The sequence below is a fragment of the Syngnathoides biaculeatus genome, chromosome 22 (genome assembly GCF_019802595.1).
Source record: "Syngnathoides biaculeatus isolate LvHL_M chromosome 22, ASM1980259v1, whole genome shotgun sequence".
Classification (NCBI taxonomy): Eukaryota; Metazoa; Chordata; class Actinopteri; order Syngnathiformes; family Syngnathidae; genus Syngnathoides; species Syngnathoides biaculeatus.
This window is the reverse complement of record NC_084661.1, coordinates 11578127-11604289: the sequence shown is the minus strand read 5'-3', so window position 1 is coordinate 11604289 and position 26163 is coordinate 11578127. Positions and strand designations below refer to the sequence as shown.

At 48.9% G+C, this 26163-nt stretch overlaps 1 protein-coding gene across 4 annotated transcripts in view; it reads left to right on the top strand.

Annotated features, from left to right (window-relative positions):
* bahcc1b (BAH domain and coiled-coil containing 1b) overlaps positions 1-26163 on the top strand; it is a 111959-nt gene that overhangs the window by 71317 nt on the left and 14479 nt on the right. For all 4 annotated transcript variants that reach the window (XM_061810938.1, XM_061810939.1, XM_061810940.1 and 1 more), the window contains 12 exons: positions 6391-6501; positions 7114-9102; positions 9786-9897; positions 10360-10553; positions 10748-10891; positions 11810-11982; positions 13271-13637; positions 16002-16868; positions 20439-20605; positions 21286-21422; positions 21607-21711; positions 25425-25497. In XM_061810938.1, coding sequence (XP_061666922.1) covers positions 6391-6501; positions 7114-9102; positions 9786-9897; positions 10360-10553; positions 10748-10891; positions 11810-11982; positions 13271-13637; positions 16002-16868; positions 20439-20605; positions 21286-21422; positions 21607-21711; positions 25425-25497 — 4439 coding nt within the window. The remainder of the gene's footprint in view (positions 1-6390; positions 6502-7113; positions 9103-9785; positions 9898-10359; positions 10554-10747; positions 10892-11809; positions 11983-13270; positions 13638-16001; positions 16869-20438; positions 20606-21285; positions 21423-21606; positions 21712-25424; positions 25498-26163) is intronic.

Here is a 26163-nt window from a genome sequence, read left to right as displayed (position 1 = left end):
TGGTTTTGGGATTAGATGGCGATGAAGCCCATTAAGTGGTTTAACCAACGGCGAGGCCAAACACATGAAGCCGTGACGCGTCAGACGACACGACTTAAAAATACGCGCACACGCTCGCGGAACTCATCTGGCGCTGGAAGCGTGTGGCTTTGTGTTTTGCGCTGGTTTTGGCAGGGTTTCAGTAACCCAGCACCCCCCCCCCCCCCAATAAAAAAAAAAAATGAAAAAAATTGGGTTCTAATTTCTCCTTGAACACGATCACTAAAAAGTCAATGTCATGAGTAAATGTCACTCTTTTCGGTGTCCACACCTCCTTTTCTTTTTCTTTTTTGGTGTGCATTGACTTCCTTCCTTTCAGCCGTCATCCTTCGCCCCCTGACCCACTTTGAGGGTTTTATGAGGTCGTACACCCTCGTTACACACACACACACACACGTATACAATTTCCATCGCTGCAGAGGAAATTACATTGACTTACATTCATTTCCTGAGAACGACATTTAACCGCAAACCGAGACTTGACCCTAAAACATAACGATATGCTTTATGGGAGGCTTAATTTTCATTCTCAAATACAGGTGCGTGCGCGCCGGGCGCACCACCTGCGCAAACTATCCAATTTGAGAGGTTTGTCATAAATAAAAGATAAATACGCACGGTATTTATTAACTTTGTCAGAGCGGCGGTAATTCAACAGCACCGTCTTCGTGGTTATCGTATAGCAGTGGCGTATGGAAAGCCGTTTGAGTATTTATTTCATATCCTCACAACCTGTTTGTAGCTCTAAGTACTAGTACATTTGCAAAGTGTGGTAAAAAAAAAAAATCACTCCCTAATGAAATTTCAGTTGTTTTGAACTTTAAGAATTTCATTGGTCATTTTTTTTTAACTTATACACCGTAATTTCCGGCCTATAAGGCGCGACTTTTTCCACACGCTTTCAACCCTGCGGTTTATGCGGTGATGCGGCTAATTTGCGCATTTTTTCTAACGGCCGCAAAGGGGGCACTCGAGTGGAAAAGGTAAGAGTGAGACCGGCGGAATATGTGTGCCGAGGAAGTGAGTTTTACCGGTCCGGCCCTATTACTGCCGCGTCTGAGTGATTTTCACCAGTATGTTTTTTTTAACCGGCCCTGTTCGCGCGGCTGTAGCATTAGCGTTAGTGCGGTGGTGCTAGTGTTAGCGTTAGCACAGCAGCGATAGCGTTAAACTCTCTGTGTACCATCTTTCTTTGTATAATATCTCCTGTTTCAATGTCAGTTTCAATCTGGGCACTTGCGGCTTTTATACGACTGCGGCCCATGTATGTAGCAAAAGGTTCAAAAGTTCAGGAACCACTGTACTAGCAGACTTTTGTCCTCACAATTAGTGCACTAGTCAAACAAGTCTGTGTCTTACTAGTAATGGTTTTTCCACTACTCACTTTTGACCTATTTGAACACAAATAAACCATACTCATAAAACCGTGCTGTAAAAGTAACACTGTTAGGCCCAGCTAGTTTTCATGTTTGGAGCACTAGTAGCTTTCTTGACCCTACTAGTAGTTTTGACTAAATAATATTCCAACGTTGTCCATTTGAGCATTTGTTTGATTCCTTGTGCTGTTTGTTCTCTACTGAGATGGACAATTTGGATGTTAGTAGTGAGGCAAAACTCGCTGACAACTGTAAGATACTAGTAGTACCGGTGACTAGTTCCACACAGATGTCAACTAACTTGTAGCTAGTGGCGGACTTGCCAAGAGGCAAACGCGGGGAAACGGCTCGTGCCCTGAGGTTTCCAGGGGCACCCAAACGTCTGAAGCTGGATATTAAGGGTATCGAATAAAATGTTCATCCGGTTTTCCATAGCGGAGTACTGATTGATGTGTACTGCTAACTGCTAGCGTGCAATATTTGGCCACTCTGAGCGAAAAATTTGGTGACTAAATATATTTCTATAACACTAACGGACAGCTCTTGGGTGTGAAACCTCATTGAGAGTGTTTGATCCAGAGAGCGTATTTGTGTGTAGACCCGTCACCCCACTACATGGTAAAACCTCAAAGACTGAAACCTCAACCCCATTTCCACCATCCCCTCTCTACCCCTGTCCAGAAGCGCCACCTTGCCCCGCTCCCTCCTGTGGGCTAACGGACCTCCAACGGCCCCCTTCCTGATCAGAAAGATCTGCACCACACAGTGTCCTCTTTTGACAGTTAACCGTTTGTGGTCAAACAACAAGTTTGACGCAGCAGTTATCTGTGCACTTCAGGGGCATCTCCATGTAGGCTGTATTGTGCCCCACTGACATCTCGCGAGTTGCACGTCACGTGGTGGTTTTATCTGGTCTTTCCGAAATATGTGAAGGTACAAAATTAAAAAAGAAGAATAACTCTCAACACGGCAACCCTTGTTGGTGTGCATTCCAGTAGAACCAAGTCAGCTGTCTAATCGCTTTTCTTAATAATCGATCTTGTATTGATGCATGACTGGGGGTGCTCTATATGAGCTGCATGGTTCTGGTGCCGTATACATATTGACTTCCAGTCCCTACTCTGTAACATAAAAAAATGTCGCTGTTATAGTGGTGCCGTGTGCGCTCACATGTCTCCTTTGAAATGAACAGAAACCCCTGTAATATTGTATTTTTTTTTTAATACAGAGGAATAGCATGATTAAATACAATGTACAGAATTGAACAGTTTGTGCATCTTGACTTAATGGTTAAATTCAATGTTTTGTGCTACTCCTGGTGTGCACTCGATGGCCACTGGATGGCAGTCTAATGTAGACAAACCGAGTAAATGTCACCACAGGGATTAAGAAAAATGCAAAATTGGGCTTTTTTGCAGAGGATAAAAAAATATATGCCTGTGAGTATTGTGATATTGTCTGTCAGCCTGTTTTGTTCCACCATTTGTGTTCTAATATCCTTTGCTTAAAGGTTTTAAACATTGCAGCTATTTATGCTCTCTCTCAGCCCATCAATGACGTGTTCCTTTATGTTAACGTTAAGATTAACATTAAATGAAGGGATTCCGAAGGTGATGTTGTATGTAGTTTTATTAAAAACCCGTGTAATCTGCTTTGTTTGATGTTTAGTTTGACAGTAAACTTCAGTTTGGAATGTCTTTCAACAGCTTGACACCTCTTTTTTTTTAAGAATTCTTCTTTATCTCCCAAACTGTTGCTTGTCGCGAAGTGAGTTGAGTGTACTGCAATGGGACAGCGCTCATATCTCGACTTTTCGCTCGCAAGTCAAGGCAGAAAAATCGTCTGAGTCACAGCTCATATCTTAAAAACTTGCAACCCGAGTCATTTGCATCTCATAAAATGTGAAACATTTTACATTTTTCATGAAGAAAACGTTTTATGCTTGTGTGTGTAACAAAAACATATAACCAAATGATTTTACGTCAACCATTTAGCGCACGTGGAAATCAGATGTAGAGATATTTCATCTCTACTCTTTGCAGATGATGCGGTTCTTTTGGCTTCATCAAGCCGTGATCTCCAGCGCTCACTGGAGCGATTCGCAGCCGAGTGTGAAGCGGGTTGGGATGAGAATCAGCACCTCCAAATCCGAGACTATGGTCCTCAATCGGAAAAGGGTGGCGTGCCCTCTCCGGGTCGCGGATGAGGGCCTTCCCCGAGTGGAGGAGTTCAACTATCTTGGGGTCTTGTTCACGAGTGAGGGAAGAATGGAGCGGGAGATAGACTGACGGATCGGTGCAGCGTCTGCAGTGATGCGGACTTTGCACCGGTCTGTTGTGGTAAAGAGGGAGCTAAGTCGAAAGGCGAAGCTCTCAATTTACCAGTCGATCTACGTTCCTACCCTCACTTATGGGCATGGGCTGCGGGTCGTGACCGAAAGAACAAGATCCCGGACACAAGCAGCCAAAATGAGTTTCCTCCGCAGGGTGTCCGGGCTCTCCCTTAGAGATAGGGTGAGAAGCTCGGTCACCCGAGAGGGGCTCAGTGCCGAGCTGCTGCTCCTCCGCATTGAGAAGGAGCCAGATGAGGTGGCTGGGGCATCTGATTCGGTTGCCTCCTGGACGCCTCCCTGGCAAGGTGTTCCGGGCGCAACCCACTAGAAAAAGACCCCGTAGACGACCCAGAAGACGCTGGGGAGACCATGTCACTCGGCTGGTTTGGAACACCTCGGGATCCCTCCGGAAGAGCTGGAAGAAGTGGCTGGGGAAAGGGAAGTCTGGGTATGCCTGATAAATCTACTTCCCCCGCGACCTGACCCGGAAAAGCGGTAGATAATGGATGGATGGATGGATGGATGGATGGCACTTTGTTTATCATGAGCAAAAGAAAGGAGACCTGCAGCCCATAAAAGCGGAAACATTATATACTCCCGCAGTGACAAAGGCAATTTAATTCTGACAGTAAAGCCCTGACTAATTAATACATTTTCAAGGGAAGGGGTAACGACAAGGGGGAGGAGAGAAAGTCGCATCTCAATATGCACGTGCGCTCGTAATCTTCGGCGGTTTTCAAAAGGCGAGGTTCACATTTCTTTTTTTTTTTTTTTTTTGTGACAAATTTGTACAAAACAGTTGGACCGCAGAAATGTGATTCAGGCTTCCTGTTCAGAAAGGAGACAACCGGCTCATTTGTAGCTCATCTGGCAATAAATAGCAACATTTAAGCCCTGGAAATGAGCACTAATGTCTCCTGGAGTGGCTGTCTTATAAATCAGCTTCATAGAAAGAAGAGGCGGCGGGATGGCAACGGAGCAGAGAGAGCAGCGGCAGTCAATGGAGAGCACGGATGTGTGTGTGTTCCCTATCAGACAGATTTTGTGTCTGCAGTGGCTCAGCTTTTGATGTTCGGAACACGTGTGCGCGCGCACTCGCATTCACGAGCACGCCGGCACACTACAAATGATTGTTTTTAAGAATTCAAGCCAGGGAGCTCCGCCGGGCGCGCTGCCAGCTGGCCGGTGTCCAGAGAGGGGAGTGTGGAGCCAGCACAAAGTGGAGAGACCTGGCCGACACACACACACACACACACACACACACACACACACACACCTACCTGTCCTTGTTTCATGGCTCCTCTTCTTACTTTCTTCGCCGCTGTCCTCTCATCTCCCCCATCTCAAAGCTCTCCACTTGCCTTTCACTCCTCCCTTCATCTTCCATTCCGCCTCATCCCCCAAACAACGCACACACATTTGCCTCCCTGCACGCCTCACGGCAGCAACATGGCATTAATGGGCTTTTCATATTGACAGGCCCTCTTCTTTTGGTCTCTCTTTTACTCGCTTTCATTTATTCGATCCCTCACCCTTTGTCCTTTCGGTCCCCCATCTGATTTTTTTTTTAATTTTTATTTTATTTGAGTCTTTCTTCCTCTTTTCTTCTTCTGCCCCCCCCCTCCTGAATTTTATCACTCGTTATTACTCGGGGGATTGGCTGTAGATGGCTGAAAGAACATTTTGGCTAATTCTTGCCGTTTAGAGTCTCTGGTTGTTAACCATTCGCGCACACATACACACACACAGCGTAGCGTACACACTGCCGCAGTTACACGGCCGCATGAACAAGCACACAGCCTACCCCCCCCCCCGCCCTCCCCCCACCACTGACCCCCGCCGAACCCCCGCCATCCCACCAAACACAGACGCCCGGGTCGGTGCAGAAAAAAAGCGGCGTTGGTGGTTTTGCTGTGCGACTGTGGAATGCGTGGGATGAGTTTTTATGGAGCGCTGTTTACTTTGGCCACCACCATTAAACTTTTAACGGCTGCCAATTAACGGGACAGCAAGGACACTCTGTGGGGCACGAAACCAGCTGCCGGAGAACAGAGCATGCACACAAATGCAATTCAAGGCTTTTGGTCCCCTCGCGTGTGGACGGCGGCTCTTGTGCGGCGTGCGTTGCTGTGATTCTCGCAGTCTTATCTTCCCGTGCACACGGCCACAGTGATATCCGAACCCAATTCGTCCAGCTTTCCACCCCCCCCCCCCCCTGTCAGCACCGCCGCCGCGACCTCCGCAATTTCACAATACGGTTCAAAGTCCTTGAAGACGGGGAACAGAGTGGAACGACCATTTACCTCCCAGCGACCTCCTGGGAGGGTTGTGTATGTGCGTGCGCGCCCTGCGAGAGTTCACGCTATTTGTCTTGGGTTTAAGGGGGGGGGGGTTGTTTTGGAGGAGAGCAAATTCCATCCGGTTAAATGCTGCAAACATTTGGCAGTTGCTGTCTGCTGTGGTTTTTGTCACCACTTCGTCCACTGTAAATAATGTCAAGTCATGTGGCATGTTAGTGCAAAAGTGAATTTAGCCATGTATTTTTCTGTTTTACAAAGTGGCGATTTCATGATAGGTTGTAGGAATAAATTGTACGTTTGGAGAGCTGCTGAATGTCAATGCTCTCTCCCCTCCCTCTGACAGGGTACCCCAGCTATTCAGGAAGCCTTGCCTCCCCTTTTCTTCCCATGAGTCCCCTGGATCACCATAACAACAGTCTGTACGGGCAGCACCGCTTCTACGAAACTCAAAAAGGTAAGTTTTGGTGCACCGACTCGCTGGTACCTTGGCTTAGAAATTGAACGTATTCCGTAACTCAAATCAATGCCGCAGAGAATAAATCGAAAATGATCATTTAAATCAAATGAATTGAAATCTATTAACCCATTCCATTTGCCACCAAAAAAAATAAAAAATAGCACCCAAGACCGATTGTATAAAAAATACTTTTTTATAAAATAAAAGAGAATGTAAAGAAATAAACTGGGGTTAATATAGTGTAGTTAGTGTACGCACTGCGACTAAGCGGGGAGCTTGTGTGTTGGGTGTGCGCCTTTAAGGGGTGTGGCCCAGTGAGTGATGTCAGGAGTCAAGTTGGCCAGTTGGTCTGGGTGCGAATTAACTAACGGCAAGTATTCTCACTTTGGATTCGGATCTTTGGCAGTTCGGCCTGTTGTTTTTGCTTCACTTAAGCGACAACTCAAATATTGCATCACAACAGAAAGTGGGAAAAAAAAAACAATCAATACACGACTCATAACTTGAAACAAATTTTGGCACCCCTAAATTAGGCATACTTGAATTTTGCATCAGTTTCCATTCATCCGTCGACTGTCACGACTCAAGCCGTGTCCTCTCTTCTCCTAGATCACTTCTACCTGAGAGGCCTTCCGACCCAGCCCCCTCTGCTCTCCGCCAATCACAGCCTTCCCCCGCTCGCCAGAACCGCTGCCGGCCACCCGCTCGGCACCTCCAGCCGAGAGACGGAGGGCGCGGGAGGAGGTGTCAAGAGCACCAGGGACACGGGCGAGAAAGTTGTCGCGTCTTTGTCGAAGGAGAAAGAGAGATCGAGCAGTAAGGAGCGCCACCAGGAAAATAAAGACAAGCACCAGCTTCATCATCCTCACCAGACCAGCCCCGTTGCCACTCCGTCAAGCTTCCACCATAAAGCCTACCCGCATCCTTCCCATGCTCCCCTGCTTCACCTCACGCCCCAAAGCAGGGAAGAGGATTCCAGAAACGCTTTGGAGCGTCACAAGGAGCACAGAGACAACAGTGACAGCCAGGGAGGGAAACATACGAGTGCCTGTAAACTGTCCAGCGTTTCTAATGCGGAGTCTGGCTCCGGTGAAAAAGGGGGCACATTAAGCAGCTGTAGCGGGGGTGGAGCAGGGAGAACTCCTTCTGGAGGCAGTCGACGTTGCTATAAAGAGCCCATAAACGGGGAGATGAGGATCAGCGACTCTTCAACCGCCTCCTCGGAATGTAGAAGAAGAGGCGCGGCCGCGGCCGCGGCCATCTTGGCTCCTCCGCACTCTATGGCTTCCTACTCCATGCCTCCTCCTCCGCCTCCTCCGCCACCCCCTCCTCATAGCTTGCACATGGGCTCAGCAGTGGTAGGAAGCTGGCTTCACCCACATCACCACCCGCATCCAGAGTTTTACTGCCCCCCGGCACCCATTACCATTGTGCCCTCCAAAGATCCGCTTACTGCAGGGTCCAGCAGGGAAGCAAAAGTCATAGGTGCGACATTTGTCCCCTCCGTGGGACCGTTGGGAGATCTGGCAGCCCCCGAGTGCCGTGGAGCGGGAAGCGGCGGTAAAAAGGCAGAGGACAAGAGCGGAGATGGATCTCACGACAGTCCCTCTCATCACCTCAGTCGCCTTAGCAGTTGCCAGAAGAAAGACAAATCCCAAACACATTTGCAGCAGCTGGGATACGGCAAGGCCGACAAACTGGCCGAATGGAGCCAACAACAACAGCACTTCCAAAAACACAATCCCAACGCGAGCGCTCAGTCCGAACCGCAACCGTGCAGCCTGGAAACAACCTCATCCCTCCGAGATGTGGAGGTCGTGGAGGACGTTTACCGGCCTTCGCTTCCGCCGGATGCCCAGGGGACGTACCTCGGAGCCGGACGCTGGTCCGTATCCAAGACGGGCTCTCCACCTTTTAGGGACTGCTCTCTGTCGGGACCTCACTCGGACGGAGGGGCGGGCTCAGCAGTCCAGAGGGAGGGACAAAAGGTCGCCCGGATACGACACCAGCAGCACAGCAGCCACGGCGCAGAAGAAAAGGGGCGAGATGGCGGGCAGGTAACGACATCGTGGGGTGCTCGAAAACCCCCCCAGGAGGACCAGAGAAAGGACTCCCGTCATACATCTGCTAGCACGAGTGACATGAGGGGACTCGTGAACTCGGCGTCTAACAAAGACAGCAACCAGTCGACTTCTTTATCCCATCCCTCATCACACAACACAGGAGGAGAGGGCAACGCCATGAAGAACTTAATGAACTACAGTTCCCAGCAGCCTTTGCTGCTGCCCCAGCGGAGCCCCTTTGGAGGCCTGGGCTGCCTCAAGCAGGGCGGAGAGAGATCAGAGAAGGGGGAAAGAGGCGGAGGCAAGAACAGCTCCTTACAAGACCCACCCAAACAGTCGCTCCCTCCTCGCAGAGGCTCCTCTAACGAGGGAGAGAAGGGCGAGAAAGGCGGGAGGGAGGCTGGGGAGGCAGGAGAGGGGGAGGTGAGGCAGCCTCCGGTGGGCATTGCAGTAGCGGTGGCCAGGCCCCCCCACCGTTCTCCAGACAACACCCCTGGACACAGCAGACAGGGCAGAGTGCTGCCCAGCATGAAAGGTCAGACGCGGTCTGCGTTCGTTGCATCGAAACTCAATTAATGCGATTTTTGGGGCTTTGGGCTATGTTATAGGAAATAGGAGCTGTTGGTGTATCCGCCATTTCTTGATCCGTTTGATGTTAATTGGGGGACTCAACAGGCCAGCCAATTATAAGTTTGCAGACAAATACTTCAAGCGTACCAGAATCGAATTTGAGAACAGCTTCTATCTCAACGTGTCATTTTGCGCTATACGTCGATGGGACGAATGCCGTATTTTATGGCATTTGCTCCAAAAAATGGAAGCGTCTTTAAAGTCGCATTTTCACAAAGCGATGGGGAGTTCAGTGAAGTTCCCAAGGGTGTTAAAGACGAGCCTCGTTTGACAAAAGACACGTTCTGCGAGTTGGCGGGCACTCAGATGCAGAATGCCTAAAATCGTTCAAGTCGGGAACACTAATTCGAGGACTTAGTCTCGAACAATCAAATTTTAGCCCAAACAGGTTTAGTTTGTAAACAACGCTTTGTTCTTACGCAAACCTTTAGGTAGAGTGGGAGCATGAGAATAGCACCAGCGCCACAATTCCCCCCCCCCCCCCCCAAAAAAAAAAAAATAAAAAAATAAAATAAAAGTGTATTTTCACGATCTTGTTCATTCCCCTATGGGGTTTGTTGGAAACGTTGCGCTCCGTTTGCGTTCCAGGAGTGTCCCGAGCCATGTACCCACTTGGCCGCGAGGCAGAGGAGAGGAAGAGGATGACGGAGGATCAGATCGGCCTTCATCACCTGGAAAGGGACAGAGAACTGATCATGAGGTACCTTCGAATCCACGAAAGCGCCAATGCAGACTTCTCGGCAGAGTCGCATCTATTTTGTCCCTTTGCAGTTCTTTCATGTGTTTCCATGTGTTTTGGAAGGGATCTCGCCATTTCTTTAAACCCCCCCCCCTCCTCCCCCACTCACTCCATTTACTCCTTTGATGTAGTATTTCTGTAGTACACCGACACACACACGGGCAAACACTTTCTCTTCTTTTCTCTGAGATGAGCCGTTATGTTGTGGGGGCTAAAACAAGCGTCTCTGAAGTATCACCCTCTTATTATGTCCCTCTATTTGGGTTTTAAAAGGTAAGAAGAATTCACAGACCGATGCGTGATGATATAATGGTTGTCGTGGTAATGAAGATCACAAGGATGATAATGATCATAAATGGTGACCGTGACGAGACTAAGACACATAATGATGATCATGATGAAAGTTGTTTTCTGAATCATAAGGGACAGCAAGGATCGACTGGAGTTCGCCAGGATCCACCCTTCAAGTAGCTGCCACGGCGACCTGACCTCTCACCTCTTGGTGCCCGGAGGCGCCGGGCAGTTGGGGGCGGACCCCGTCGCACACGCCCACCCGGCTCACCACCACTGGATGCAGAGAACAGGAAGTCCCTCGCTCTGGATGGGACATTCGTATGGTAAAGTGCGACGTTTCTCATTTGACCTGTCGCGTCGAACCCTAGACTCTCTTCCGGACTCTGGAAACCCGAGAAAAAAAAAATGATTGGAAAAGTAAAAATAACCGAGAAACTTAGCAGAGACGATGTAACGCGCCGCCTGGTCACAGGCCACCCAACGCTGAGACCCCCCCTCCTTGCGCCTTTTGTTCCAGGTCTGAACCACGTGGGGATGAGTGCCAGCTTCCCCCCAGGTCTGCCCAGCCCGCTGCAGCCCGTGCTGGGCTCGCTCACCCAAGACTCCAGCTCCCCGCTGATGGTCCTCCCCACAGAGCCCGGGCCTCATCATCATCACCTCGGTATATCCCCAAGACGGGCGCAAGTACACAACGGAGTTCTCGCTGCCCTCCGTCCGCCGCCCCCCCCCCCTCTCCCTCTCCTTTTCTCCATTTGCTCGAACGCAACCGCTGCCATTTCTCTCTCCCAGAGTTTTAGTGTCATTGGCTAATCATAATATAATGCTCAACTAAGTCCCTCTGTCAGTGGGAGCATGTTTTATCGCTTCGTTAATAGGAGCCGCTATTTCCATTGCCCTCAGCAGCGTGGGCTCGGCATTATGCAAAGCATTTTAACTGACGTTCATCTCTCTCGTGACAGGAATCTGGCCGGCGTGTGTGTGTGTGTGCGCACGCGCGTCTAAACTTAGTTGTGTCGTCATGTCTGGACCAACATGAGACACGGCCCGACGTTAAGGGTTCTGTTTTACATCTTAGCCACGCTAGCGATGGAAGAACGTGCGTGCGTGTGTTTGAATGCTTCTTTCCAAACAGGCTGTGAAATTTAATTATCTCCCGCCTTCCTCGCTCGGCTCTGTGGGAGTTCCTGCGGAGATGGGAAGTGCATCCACTGAACCCTTCCCATGGGAAACATTAGCCCACTCAGGCTAATCTCACAGAACAAAGGTTCCCAGTGACAAAGCAGCCAAGGAGGCATATGTGTGCGTGCGCGTGTGTTTCATTGGAGTAGTGGGCGGGGCTGCACGGAATAACACCCAATTTAAAATAGTTTGTAAAAAAGAAAGGAGAATGGAGGGAAGAATGTTTTAAAACGGCCTCAGCCAACCGCAAACAAAGCGCACCTTTGTGACACACTTGTTTTTAAGTCTTTGATGCTGCTCCCCGCAGATACGGCCTCTTTTTTTTTTTTTTTTTTTTTTCCCCTTCCATAAAAGAACTTTAAAGTCAATCTCAAGCGCCGCTGTCTTGTCTCGTCTTCAGACGTTTTGGAGCAATCCGGTCCGTGGTCGCCTGTCTACGGAGCCCGCGGGCCCCCTCCTCACCTCCAGCATCACCCCATCTACACTCGCTCTTCATTCCTACGGCAACAAGAGCTGTACGCGCTGCATCAGCAGCGGGCCATGGAACATTTGCAGCGCCATTCCTTCGGACAGGTACCACGAATACGTAATTGTAATAAGACGTAAAAGTGGGTGGATGTTGTGAAAAACCGCAATTTTACGAGTGAGAATAATTAACCCATTCGTGGGCTGCGTCCCATTTTTGGGACATCATGATTTTCACGCATTATGTCCTTCAGTATATCAAAATATTTTAAGTGTTTTAATCTGATTCTGATTCTGGATTTTGGGAGGATCTACTCAGAAAAGCCAAGTACCCTCTCGCGGGCAGCATCCCATTTTTGGGACAAGATTATAAATGAGTAAAGTTATTTTATGACTTAACCTAAAATGAAAAAAAAGTGTTATTTCTTTGATTGTGGCCTGTTAGGAGACTTTTATCTCATTAACGCAAAAAACTGCCACCCTGCCCATGAATGAGTTAATACGAAATGTGACAGTATCACTAGATATAGAGGATATTAAAAAGCCCAGACATCTCTTTTCAAATTCGAGTGTTTTTGTGATGTAAAATAAAGGAGATCAACTTTTTCGCCTGTTAATGTGACCTATAGCTCAATTGAAAAACAAATCATTTCTTCTTTTCCTTTCGGCTTGTCCCGTTAGGGGTCGCCACAGCGTGTCGTCTCAGATGAACGCACATTCGTTTGGCACAGTTTTATCCCGGATGCCCTTCCTGACGCAACCCCTCTGCATTTTAGCCGGGGAGAGAAGCTTACAGCACCCGGTATTCCCAGGCGGTCTCCCATCCAAGTACTCACCAGGGCCAAACCCGTTTAGCTCCCGAGATCTGACGAGATCGGGCGTTCTCAAAAATTAAAAAAACCCTGTACAATAACAAAGTAATTCTCCATTCCAGAAAAGCGTGGAAATGCCTCATAACGCTCACATTGTACCAGTTGTAGGACTGGGGATCAAAGTTCAAAAACTGCGACTCAGTGAGAACCCGTTCGAAATTGAACAATTCTACGTTGAATTTTCAAGAGATTCTCTTGTCAGTCCTGTTGGGCACAATGACTTGATTGTGCACGTTATGCGATGTGTGGACCAGCTGACATTTGTAGACTTGTAAGCCCGCAAGTGGTATTAATAGGCCACATCGCTCCCCCCACCCCCGTTCTGAATGACATTCTGACTGCACCCAAAACAACACGACTCCAAATGAGACCAGTTGAATTAGAGATGGCTAAAAATGACACCACTTGAACTATAATACCATAGCAAAAATCCCTTCACAGCCTTTAGACAATAACTTTTGGTAAAATGCGTGGCAATGACTCCATTTTTTATTTTTATTTTTATTTTTTTTTTGTGCTGACAGAGAAAACACGACGAGCAAGCCGCGACGTTCGAAGACGCTTCGGCATCGCGGACCCCGCCGACGTCGTCCTCTTCTGCCACGTCCTCGCACGTGGCCAAACCCTTCTCGCACACGCCTCCCCCGCCGAAGACGTCGGCCCCGTCGCCGGGGCTGTGTCCCAGCAGTCGTCAGTCGCCCCGCTACCCTTCCCCCTCCCGGCGGACGCACCCGCCCAATCCCCTGACCCCCGCCCCGAGCCCGGCAGCGGCGGCCCCTCGCTCGCCGGCGCTCAGCCCCGCGCCGTCGCTTCTACCCAAAGGCCTGGAGAGGACCAGCGATAGGGGGGAGGGGCAGCCACCTCAGGACTACCCACAATCCTTAGAGCCCGGTGAGTGGGGATGTTAATGCTTAATTGATGAATGCTGAGAGCTTTGGTGAGAGAAAGAATGAAGGCGAAAGGGTAGAGGGAGGGTGCAGTATATAAGTGACTGACTATACTGTAGAGCTGGGGGGGGTATTAAGAAGTACAAGTACTGAAAATCCCTGCCACGTGAAAAAAAAACTTCTAAATTTGACACGCCATAGAGAACCCAATCCTGCAAAATTTGAATGACGAAAGAAATTGGCAAGTATATAAAATCATGTTTCAAAAATGCTGAATGCATTGAAACTGCGGCCTACTCACCCGTGTATCACAACTACTTGTTTAGCAACTTTCTCATCTAACTACACGTTTGAACTCCGACAACATGTCTGCTTAAAATGGGCAAACCTGTAACGTGATTTTTATTTCAAAAATCTAGAATCACGGGATGGGGGACAGGGGCTATGCATTGTCCTATGTCATAACAAAGCAACGGCTATGTTGTAGTAACGCAGAATTCGAGGCTAGGGGGGAGTAGAAGCTGCACATTTCTGTTTTAAAGCCTTGAGGGGCTGCAATATGTTCCACCAAGTCATTGTGGGTTTTTTCCACACCGCGACAACGAGGCACTCTAAAGTGACCACGCCAGCATGTAGCCCCTAATCACACGCTGGCTATTCAGTTGGATTTAAAAACACTAAATGTATGCACCCTCCATGCTCTAACGCAGGGGTGCCAAGACTTTTTTTTTACCCCAAGATCTACTTTTCAAGCAGCCAGCCACTCGTGAGTTACCGACACTCGTTGCATCTTAAAACAACAGCATTTCTTTTGTAACTTCATCCATGAATATTTAAAGTAAACATAAGCAGCAAGTTTAGCTCGTCTTTGCTCTACGTTGCCCAGACTGTGTTGCTAACTAAAGCAGTGGTGGTGGACGCTGTCATTATAAAACACATTGATGGGCTGCGTACGTACTGTAACATTTGTAATTATGAGTGTATGTCTTTTAAGAGTGGTGGGGGGTGTAAGGTAAACTAGGAAAAAGAGAGTGTGGCGGAGCAGTGGTCCTTGTTAGAGAAAGTTCTGTGTGCTGCCTAAAAGAAACCAGTGGCTTCTTTTTTTACAGTATGTATGTGAATTGGGCCATTGGATGTAACAACCAATCGTCCCTCACTCATTGAATCGTATTGAAAAATGTCACAAACTGAATAGCTGTATAGTATACTTTGAGTTTGCATTGGATTATTTTTTTTTTTTAAGAAAAAAAGAAGAGACTGCATCAGTGGTGTACAATTACGCACGCACGCAGATTAGAGGGAAAATTGGCTGACGACTTTTTTTTTTTTTTTTTGGCACACCGTCCCGCGATCGACCAAGACTGCCTCAATCCAGTCACATTTTTTCCTCTTCTCATACTGAAAAATGAGAACTATTTTGTCTGTTAAGTTTGTTCATACATTGTGCCGCATTATCAATCGTATACAATTGACAGTAAAAATTCCTTTCTTATTTTCACTTTTGTACTTCAATAGAGTTACTTTTTTTTTTCATTTACTTGAGTACAGGAGTTGAATCTTTCACCTGACTCGTGATCTTTGTTTTAGTAGACCCCAAAAGCATTTGGTCGTCATGAGGTCAGACCTTTTGAGTTTCTATCAATCAAAATCCATCCATCCATACATTTGAAAACGCGACTTCGTCAAACTGTCTCCTCACATCTCCAACATGTCCTATAAATATGAATTGTCAAGAAATACGTTATGAGCTTCCCCGAGCCTTGGTATATGTGTGAATTTGTGCTTTAGTCTTCCATCCAAGGTAAAAAGAGGCCCAGCTATTAAGGTCAGGGATAGCATATGGGCCCTCCATGTGCATGTGAGAGAGAGAGAGAGAGAGAGAGAGAGAGAGAGAGAGAGAGAGAGAGAGAGAGAGAGAGAGACTTGCCCTCCTTACCCTTGAGGGGTCCTTGAGAAGTACAGGCGGAAGGATATGCATTCATCTGGCTGCATTGTCAGGGGGTGGAGGGATACCATCAATAATAGGAGTGCATGGGTGACAGGGCTGGTGCCGCAATCACAGGGAAATGGCAGAGTGTCATCAATATCCTGCTCACACACACACACACACACACAGAGTATAGAATAATGTAACATTTTCACACTGTTCCATCTGCATCCAGCTGTCAAGTGTATTATGGCAACTTTAATCACATTCGTCATTCCGTCTGCCAAAACTGAAACGGCCATACATTTCAAACGAAAAAAATGAGTGAGCGGTACAAAATCCCCCGCCATCCCTAAAGATTTCTTTTTGCGATTCTATATCAATATTCAATGTGCTGTTTTGGGGCAAAAGTTTCATTCGCTTTTGTCTTCTTTCCGCCAGACTTGCCGCCCGTTTACGCCTTCCCCCCGCTCTCGATGGGTTTCAAGGCCGGGCCCTCGCTGTCCGAAGCCCGCCTGGCCGAGCGAGCCTCGCTTGAATCGGAGCCGGCGGAGCCAGACTCGAAGTCTCTCCGGCCGCTTCCTCACGTCCCACCTCTCACTAAAGATGAGACCAGGACGGAAGAAGAAGAGGAGGAAGACGGGAGGGACTGTAAAGTGGCGGAATCCCACTGTGGACCCCCAGAAGAAAAGGAGGAGGAAAGCCGAGGGGATGGATGCACTGCTCCGGCGCACGAACGGACCGCTTCCGGGCCGCCGCCTTGCCCTTCCCCGTCTTCTGTCCCGGGTCCAGACGACCCTGCAAGCGGAGCCTTACGCCAAGCGGAGGTACCCGAAGACGACGAGGTCGAGGAGGAACGCGCAAAAGGGGGACTGGGAGGAGGAAAAATGGAGCGTGAGCCAACAGACTGCGCCACGCTTGGAGAATCTCCAGAAGAAGCGAGAGAGGAGGAGGAGGAGGAGACGAACCAACTTGAGGAATCGGTCGTCGACGGCGAAGAAGACAAGCAGATTGAAGAGAGTCTAGAACAGCGGGAAGTGCCCCACTCTCCTCCTCCTCCTCCCCCCTCGGACGGGTGCCCCCCTCCCTCCATGAGCGCGGCGGCCCAGCAGCAAGGCGCCTACATGTGGAGCCTGGAGCTCCTCATCGCCGCCGCCCTGTGCGCCACCCGCGATGCCCTGCGCCCGCCGGCCCCCGCGGCCCGGCCGCCCGGCCCCCTCCTCCACCGCGGCATGGAAATCCTGGGAGAACTGGCTGAGCTGGAGATCCGGAAGAGGAGTCTGGAGGGCAAAGAGGGCAGAGATGAAGGTGACCCGAGTCCATCTTAGTTGAATGATGATGAGAAGATTTGGGAGTCGATTCGTTGTATTTCATAATTGGTGCGTTTGAGTGATCGGTTATTGAAGTGCGTGATGTATCTGTTTTGGTGCGGTTTCAAAAGTGTACGCAAAGTTGATTTGAGACATTTTTCTGAGGCAGAAATTGCCTTCATTTGTTATTTTATGGAGAGTGAAGTCAAATTTTCCATTTGAAGTGATATTAGTGGGCAACGTCTGAATTTGCACAATCGCGTTCGAAGATTTTTCCCTTGATGACGTTCATGCTTTGATTTAAAAAAAAAAAAGAAATACATTGGAAGTTGAAGCGGCACAGTGGTTCAGCTGGTAAAGCGTTGGCCTCACAGTTCTGAGGACCCGGGTTCAATGCCAGTCCCGCCCGTGTGGAGTTTGCATCTTCTCCCCGTGCCTGCGTGGGTTTTCTCCGGGCACTCCGGTTTCCTCCCGCGTCCCCAAAAAACACGCAACATTAATCGGACACTCTAAATTGCACGTAGGTGCGATTGTGAGTGGGGCTGTTGTCTGTCTCCATGTGCCCTGCGATTGGCTGGTGACCAGTTCAGGTTGTACCCCGCCTCCTGCCCGTTGATAGCTGGGATAAGCTCCAGCCCTCCCCGGGACCCTCGTGAGGATAAGCGGCGAAGAAAATAGATGGATGGATAGTTTATTTCACTCTAAATTAACCCCTAGGTGTGATTGTGAGTGGGGCTGTTGTCTGTCTCCATGTGCCCTGCGATTGGCTGGCAAACAGTTCAGGTTGTACCCCGCCTCCTGCCCGTTGATAGCTGGGATAAGCTCCAGCCCTCCCCGGGACCCTCGTGAGGATAAGCGGCAAAAGAAAATTGATGGATGGATAGTTACTCAGTTACTCGGTATTTTTTTTCACCGCACACTCTCCGCCGAGTGATTATTTTCGACACCTCCCATTTGACTGATGGTCTGAAAGTAACGTTACTCTTACTCGGGTACAATTTGTGGCGACGCTAACCCACCTCCGGAAATGAGCCGACACGCGCACACACCGCCATGTCCCCCAGGCTGCGGCGTCTTGCTTTACTAATTAGACCCTTTTCCTTTTAAACACTCCTCCTGTAAGCGCTCCTATTTTCCTCGTGTCCCTCTGAGAGAAAGTGTTTTTATTTATGCCAGCGCGTGTGCGTGCGTGTGTGTGTGTGTATAAGCTGTTAAGTAATCCCAGATGAAACCGTGCTCTCTTCCATCAGACTCTGCGTCCCCCCCACTAGGCCGCTTCCCACCTCTCTGCTTCACTCTTTATGTTTTTTTTTTTTTTTTTTAATTGCCAAAGCATTGTAATCATGTCTGTAAATCCCGCGTCGTGTTGACAGAAGGAATGCGCGCGAAAATCACAAGTCACCCTCGTGCACGCGTTTGCGATGGATGCAGCGGCGCATTGTTTACATGCATTTCGCGTCCACGCGTAAAAATAAGGTGCGAAATCGCTAAGTCCTGTCACGGCTTGCGAAAACGTCAGCCAAATCGCAACACATTTATTTATTAATTTTTTTTTTTTTTTTGGGGGGGGGGGAGAAAAAAAGACCGCTTTGGCTTCCCCGCGTGGAATGTTATTAATACCGCTGATGGCAATTTTTGTCATCGCGACTGTGTTTGGGAGATGAAAGCGATTCGGAGCCGATGCATTCAGACTGCTTCTTGGTGCGGAAGAAAATCTCAGACGCTCGGTGCAGATCGCAATTACAGATAGCGCCGAAATCAAGATGGCTCGTCCTCTGGATAAATTAGCGCCGTTTCTTTTATTTGGGCACCGACAGAAGTTTTTGTATCTGGACCCCCCCCCCCCGCCCCCTTTATTCTTTCATATTTCCGTTTCAAGCAAATCTCACTCATTAAACACGTTTTTTGATAACTGGGTGAATGTTTTGTTTTCAAACTCTTTTGGTAGATATTCAAAGACATCCATCCATCTATTTTCTTCACTGCTTATCCTCACGAGGGTCGCGGGGAGTGCTGGAGCCTATCCCAGCTGTCAAAGGGCAGGAGGGGCGGGGTACACCCTGAACTGGTTGCTAGCCAATCGCGGGCACATAGACACAAACAGCCGCACTCGCAATCACACCTAGGGGCAATTTAGAGTGTCCAATTAATGTTGGATGTTTTTGGAATGTGGGAGGAAACCGGAGGGCCCGGAGAAAACCCACACAGGCACAGGAAGAACATGCAAACTCCACACAGGCGGGCTCGGGATTGAATGGGATTTTGTTTGTTTTTTTGTTGCTTTTGCAAAAAAAATCTGCCTGATAAGAAGAAATTTCTTAGCGAACAAACCACTGCCGCGCAATTGCGTCGACGTTTTTAACAAAATATTTACGATTAACCCTTTCCGGGGGGCGGCACAGTGCATCAGCTGGTAAAGCGTTGGCCTCATAGTTCTGAGGACCTGGGTTCAATCCCGGCCCCACCTGTGTGGAGTTTGTATGTTCTCTTCGTGCCTGCGTGGGTTTTCTCCGGGCACTCCGGTTTCCTCCCACATCCCCAAAACATGAATTGATTGGACACTCTAAATTGCTCCTAGGTTGTGATTGTGAGTGCCCTGCGATTGGCTGGCAACCAGTTCAGGGTTGACAGCTGGGATAGGCTCCAGCACTCCCCGCGACCTTCGTGAGGATAAGCGGCAAAGAAGATGGATGGATGGATGGATGGATGGATGGATAACCCTTTCTGGGCAGGGGTTGCAAATTTGCAACAGGTTTAATATAATGGAAAATTTCAAGTCCAGAGTATCATTTTCTGAAAGTATCAGATTTTACTCTCTGCAAAATTTTATTTGGTCCACAGAGGGTTGAAAAACAACAAAAAAAAAACATTGGCTGTATACATAAGTAGCTTTGTTAGTCTATCTGTATATACGCCCATGTTATTCACACCCCCCCCCCCTCCCCAATCGAGGAAGCCATGATGCTCCTCCACTCTTCACTCCTCCAAAGGCTAAATTGGCTTCCGTCCATGTCCATAATGAGGAGATGTGGGAGAATAAATAGATAGCTCAATAAACACTTTACCTCTTATTGCTTCCCCCCTCCCTCACGTCTGCCGCTCTCCTCTGCGCACTCATGCAGTTTGCACGTCGAGGCGGCTCAGCAAAAGTGCTGTACGCGTACGCGCGCGTTTCATTTCTGGAGGTTGTGTATTTGCGCGGAGGACAGTCTCATGAATATTCCGTTTCATCTACCGGCGCCGTGACAATGACGGCGCTAATGACATTGACAGATGTAGTGATTGCTCTTTACATCCCCCCCCCCCCCCCCGCCCCCCGACATGAGCGTGTGCTCACGTGTTGTTTGTGCACGCGATTAGGTAGGAACAGCAGTATACATCAAATAAACTACACGGCTAATATCATAAACATCACCACTCTTGAAGGCTCGGCTTCGTCACTGGCAAAATAAATCAGCTCGCCGCGCGCAACATGTTGCGTACCGCCGTCAGCCGTCGTGTCGCTAAAGCGATGTACCAAATGTACCGATCTGAAACCCCCCCCCCCCCGCCATCCGTCTCCCCGCAGGTGAGCGCATGCTGACCTTCGACCTGCACAGTCTGGCGACGCTGGCGGCCGCCCGGGCCTTGGAGACGGGGGGAGGGGCTCCCGACGATGGCGCCGAGCAGCAATGCCAAATTCGGGAAAGGCTGAATCTGCGCAGGAAGTGCAGCTGGACGCCTCGCCATGAGCCGGTGAGGTTCTGTGCTCGAGTGTGGTTTGCGGGTCGGCCTCACGGTCCAGCGTTCATACTACTAGTGATGGAGGAGTAAGACATAAGTCATCACTTGCTGAATTACATCCATCCATCCATTTTCTTCGCCGCTTATCCTCACGAGGGTCACAATCACAACCTAGGAGCAATTTAGAGTGTCCAATCAATTCATGTTTTGGGGATGTGGGAGGAAAGCGGAGTGCCCGGAGGAAACCCACGCAGGCACGAAGAGAACATGCAGACTCCACACAGGCGGATCTGGGATTGAACCTGGGACCTCAGAACTGTGAGGCCAACGCTTTACCAGCTGCGCCATCGTGCCGCAGCTAAATTACATTTAAAAGCAAATTACAAGTTGTTATTACAGGGAGGGCAGCACGCTGGCTCAGTTGGTAAAGCTTGGGCCTCACAGTTCTGAGGACCCAGGTTCGATCCCGGCCGCGCCTGTGTGGAGTTCTGGTGCTCCCCGCGACCCTCGTGAGGTTAAGCGGCAAGGAAAATGGATGGATAGACGGATATTACAGGGATTGAACCGCCTCGTCGTGGCCATCTTCGGCCTCCGCGCAAGACAAACGGGCTACTTGCCCCCCCCTGACTTTTGAGCTCAGTTTGTGTTTAGCATTAAAATTCCCTCGCCGCGTGTGTGTTTTTGTGTGTCAGGTGTGCCCGGTGAAAGGCTCCATGGAGACGATGGGAGGGGAGGAGCTGGCCATGCGTGTCCAGCTGGCTGAGCTGCAGCGCCGCTACAAAGAGAAACAGAGAGAATTGGCCAAGCTTCAGAGGAAACACGACCACCAGTAAGCGCTCGCTGCCGTGCATTTGGACTTCCACAACGCTGCTGTCATTCCGCCCCCTCCCGATCCACGATGGCCTCTCCCCGCTCGCAACCTCAACGCAATCTGACCTGAAGCCAGCGCAGGCCTCCCTCCGCAGTTGTCCCGGTCTCCCGAGTTGAAATCTCTCATCTCTTCCCGTCTGCAGGAAGGAGGAGACGTCTCGCAGCCCGGCCCGCAGGGGGCCAGGCCGGCCCCGCAAGCGCAAGTCCGCCCCGGGGGTGCAGGCTCCAGACTCCTCCAAAAGACTCCGGTGAGGTCCCGCGACGCTGGCGCCCGCACAATCAGCCTGATTGGCGAGCCGCTCGGGCTCATTTGGCCTGATTTGTGTTTGTGTTTTGTGTTTTGAGTGAAAAGCGCGCTTGATTTTTCAAGAAGTTCTACTTCTTGAAATGAATGCATTTAAAATGTTCCGAAAGCTGGTGATTTGCTTGATTGGGCACCGGAAGGAGCTGCACAAACATAACAAACGTACACACACACACACACAAACTCTTTATCTCAACATCAACCGCTGCGTGTGTTCAAATATGTTGCTTAAAGTGCTCCAAACCCAAATCTCGATGCTTACCGTTAGCAAGTCAATGATGTTTTGCATTGTTTGTTAGCATTAAGCTAACCAGATTTTTCTAAGGCAAAGCTTTGTGGTTGCTTCCCAAACACGTTTTAATTCTTTGTTTTATTTTGGTTTGAGGCGGCACGGTGGAGCAGCTGGTAAAACGTTGGCCTCACAGCTCTGAGGTCCCGGGTTCAATCCCGGACCCGCCTGTGTGGAGTTTGTGCGTTCTCCCCGTACCTGCGTGGGTTTTGTTCCGGGCACTCCGGTTTCATCAACATTAGTTGGACACTCTAAATTGCCCCTAGGTGTGATTGTGAGTGCGGCTGTTTGCCTCCATGTGCCCTGCGATTGCCTGGCGACCAGTTCAGGGTGTACCCCGCCTCCGTTGACAGCTGGGATAGGCTCCGGCACTCCCCGCGACCCTTGTGAGGATAAGCAGCAAAGAAAATGGATGGGTGGATTTTGGTTCGACGGTAAACTTCGAGTAGGAGTGGCAATCAACAGCTTGAAGCCTGATTTGGGAGAATTGTTCACTGACTGCCGTATCGAGCTCGTATCTCGAAATTTTGCTCACGAGTCAAAGCAAAAAAATCATCTATGACCGAAATTGTACGTCAAGTCACTGTAGTATTTTCTACACAATTTTATCCTTGCAATTTTGTTTAAATATGGTAACAACATGTTTAGAAAGTCTGCCTAACGCGTCTGGAATGATAAAACTTTTTTATCTAGTCGCTAATTTTCATTTATGGTCTTCTGGAATTTATCGTTCCCCTCCGCGATGAACGGGGGTCCACCGTATACGCCAGGGGGGGGGTTTTGAAAGAACCGTACCGATGAAGGCGAGGAGGCCCTCCATTAATCATCATTAATCACTTTTAATCATATCTATCACTTTCATTGATTACGCGCCGTTTCCCCGTGAACCATTAGCATGCATTAATACGGCCGGCCAAAGTCCCGATGTACAGTTATTACAGTGATAAACGACTCGACGCCAGCCGCCGCGCCTACTGCGGCACGCCGCCGCGCAGTACTTGGCACTGGCGTTTTTTTTTTTTTTTGCACTGGCGCACATTTATGCGCACACACAATCCACGCGCTTCAAACACACCCTCGGTGTTTCGCCAGGCTTGATGATGAATGTGTTTTCTCATGCCGCCCCACCTCTGTTGGCAAGTTCACCCCTCGTCTAGATAAAATGATTAGAGAAAGCCGAGGTTTGTCACGGTTACCATTATTAGAAACGCTAATGGGAATGCCAATGAAAGGCTTTACGCGCACATCCTTACGCAATTCATACACGCGCACGTACATATATCCACGCAGACAAACATGCTCAAGAAGAGTTTAATGACTAACGTCGGATGCTGCGTGCCTGAACAGTATTTAGTTTTCATTTTTTTGTGATTAATAAGCAATTTGTATATATGTATTTCTCTTCCTGGGCGAGGCGGGAGCGCCACAACGGCGAAGCGATGAGTGAATAGCAACCGTGCGAACAAAATTTAAAGCACGTGATAAAACATTCAAATGAGTCCTTAAATATATTTTGGACGAATGGCTGAATGGATATACAGCTTTGAAAATAATTAATAACAGTCGCCGTAGAGATCCCTTGTACGCGTTATTTATTAAAGGCGAGGTATTAAAGTTCCGTGATTTAGTTTATTGTAAAATATTACATACATACAAGGCTAATAAAACTATCTTGCCAATTTGAAAAAAAAAATTAAGCCACAGTTAGGGAAAAACCGAAACAAGGAAACAAATGAGTGAAGCTGAATTAATATTTTTAAAAATGAAATTCAATTAAAGGTGTTAAATAAGTGCCGAATTAAGAAACGTGACGTAGCTTAAAGGTTATCTGAATGGAGATGCTAAAAGGGACCTTTGAATGTGAACTAAAATCCATCCATCCATTTCCTTTGCCGCTTATCCTCACAAGGGTCGCGGGGAGTGCCGGAGCCTATCCCAGCTGTCAAAGGGCAGGAGGGGCGGGGTACACCCTGAACTGGTTGCCAGCCAATCAAACAGCCGCACTCACAATCACGCCGAGGGGCAATTTAGAGTGTCCAATTAATAATGTTGCATGTTTTTGGGGATGTGGGAGGAAACCGGAGTGCCCGGAGGAAACCATCGCAGGCACAAGGGGAGAACACGAGAACTCCACACAGGCGGGGCCGGGTTGTGACGGTCTGAGCGCTCCCCCGTGCTGAAAAGTCCCTTGGGATTAATGTGCATGGGCGTGTAATTTTTGGAATTTTTCTATTTTTTCTACATCTCTGCCAGTCTGAAACTTCCCCATCCATGCTTCTTCCGCACGTTCATTTTTGAAAATGAATATATCAGACCGTCACACCTGTATCGAACCCGGGTCCTCAGAACTGTGAGGCCAACGCTTTACCACCTGATCCACAGTGGCGCCCTTGAACTAAAATCGTTTTTTTTTTTTTAAATATTTGATTTATTTGTGTCTTTAATCCTCATCATTAGAAGTTTTGTTTTCATGTAAATGTGTCTGCTTTTTAACCACCCCCCCCCCCCCCAAAAAAAAAAAAAAAGTTGGGAACAGACGATGAATATTTAGGTTGAAACTAAAATTTAAAAAAGATTTCCAGGGCACATGGTAGTTACTTCGAATCGGTGTTGGGACTACGACTGGATCTCTGCGGGGGTTCGATTGACCGCAAAAAGTTTTGAGAAGCCCTTCTGTCGATATCAAAAGAGGGGCAGGGGAAGACCTAAGGTGCCCCCACCCCCTAAGTTCTGCTTAGTTGTTGCTGAGGGCTGAGGTCAAGCTTTGCGCACAAACCGCTTTCCCAAACACTCGTGTGCTGCAGCACGAAGATTTCTCATAACTGGCGCTCGCTCGATGCTGAGGGCCAACGCTTCCCTCCGCGGGAATATGAGATTCCCATGCCTCAGACAACCAGCTGCTAGCGGTGTGTGCGCGCGTGAAAGAGCAAGCATACAATGAAAGAAGGACATAGCGAGCGAGGCGGGCGGGCGGGCGGCCGGGTGGGAGTGGGTGTGGGGGCGGGGGCGGAGGGACGCTGGTGTAGTGTTCAATAGATGTTAGTGTTTATTGATCGAGCCCCGAAGCTCCGGTCAACGGACAGACTCCCTGGAGACTGCTTCATCGCGCCCGTTCCCTCCTCCACCAGTCCCACCGCCGTGCGCACACACATCATCATCATCATCACCCTTTTAATGCGGTGATTCATTAGAATATTTTGCCTCACCGAAGTTATGAGACAAGGTCGATCGAGGGGAAGCGCAGAGTGGATAACGTAACGACGACGGGAATGAAGGATGTACAGTCGCAACAGTCTTGATTATTATGTTTTGTTTTTTTCTTTTAATGACATCTTTCTCCTTTATCTTCCCTCTGATGTGTTTTCCAGGGCCGGCGTTAATTTACAGGATGAAGAGCGAGTCCGAAAGAAGCATGACTTCAGCGGCCTCAGCGCCACGCAGGTCAGTCCCAGCGGCACGGACGTCCACTCTCTGCGGCTAAATTTCAATTAGCCGAAGGATATTTGTCAACTAAAGCTGGCGGTTAACTCAGAAAATGTCTGCTAATGCAGCAAAAAAAAGTGTCATATATTCATAGCAATCCCAGGATATTACAAATGGACTTCCTAAAGCATTGTTTCCATATACCGTAATTTCCGCCCTATAAGACGCGACTTTTTTCACACGCTTTCAACCCTGCAGTTTATGCGGTTGATGTGGCTAATTTGTATATTTTTTTTCTAACGGCCGCAAGGGGGGGCACTCGAGCGGAAAAGGCAAGAGTGAGGCCGGCGGAATATATGTACCGAGGAAGTGACTTTTACCGGTCAGACCCTGTTAGTGCTGCGCTAACGTGTTACTGCCGTGTCTCAGTGATTTTGACCAGTATGTTTTCCGTTTTGTTTTAACCAGCCCTGTTAGTGCAGGGGCGCTAGCGTTAGCGGTGTACCGTCTTTCTTTGTAAATATCTCTCGTTTCAATGTGGATTTAATGTGGGCACTTGAGGGTTTTCCACGACTGCGGCCTACGTATGTACCAAATTGTATAAAATGGGTGAGGTTTATAACCAGGTACGCTCTGTAGGCCGGCCGGGAATTACGGTAGGTACTTAAGAATAAGCCCATGTGT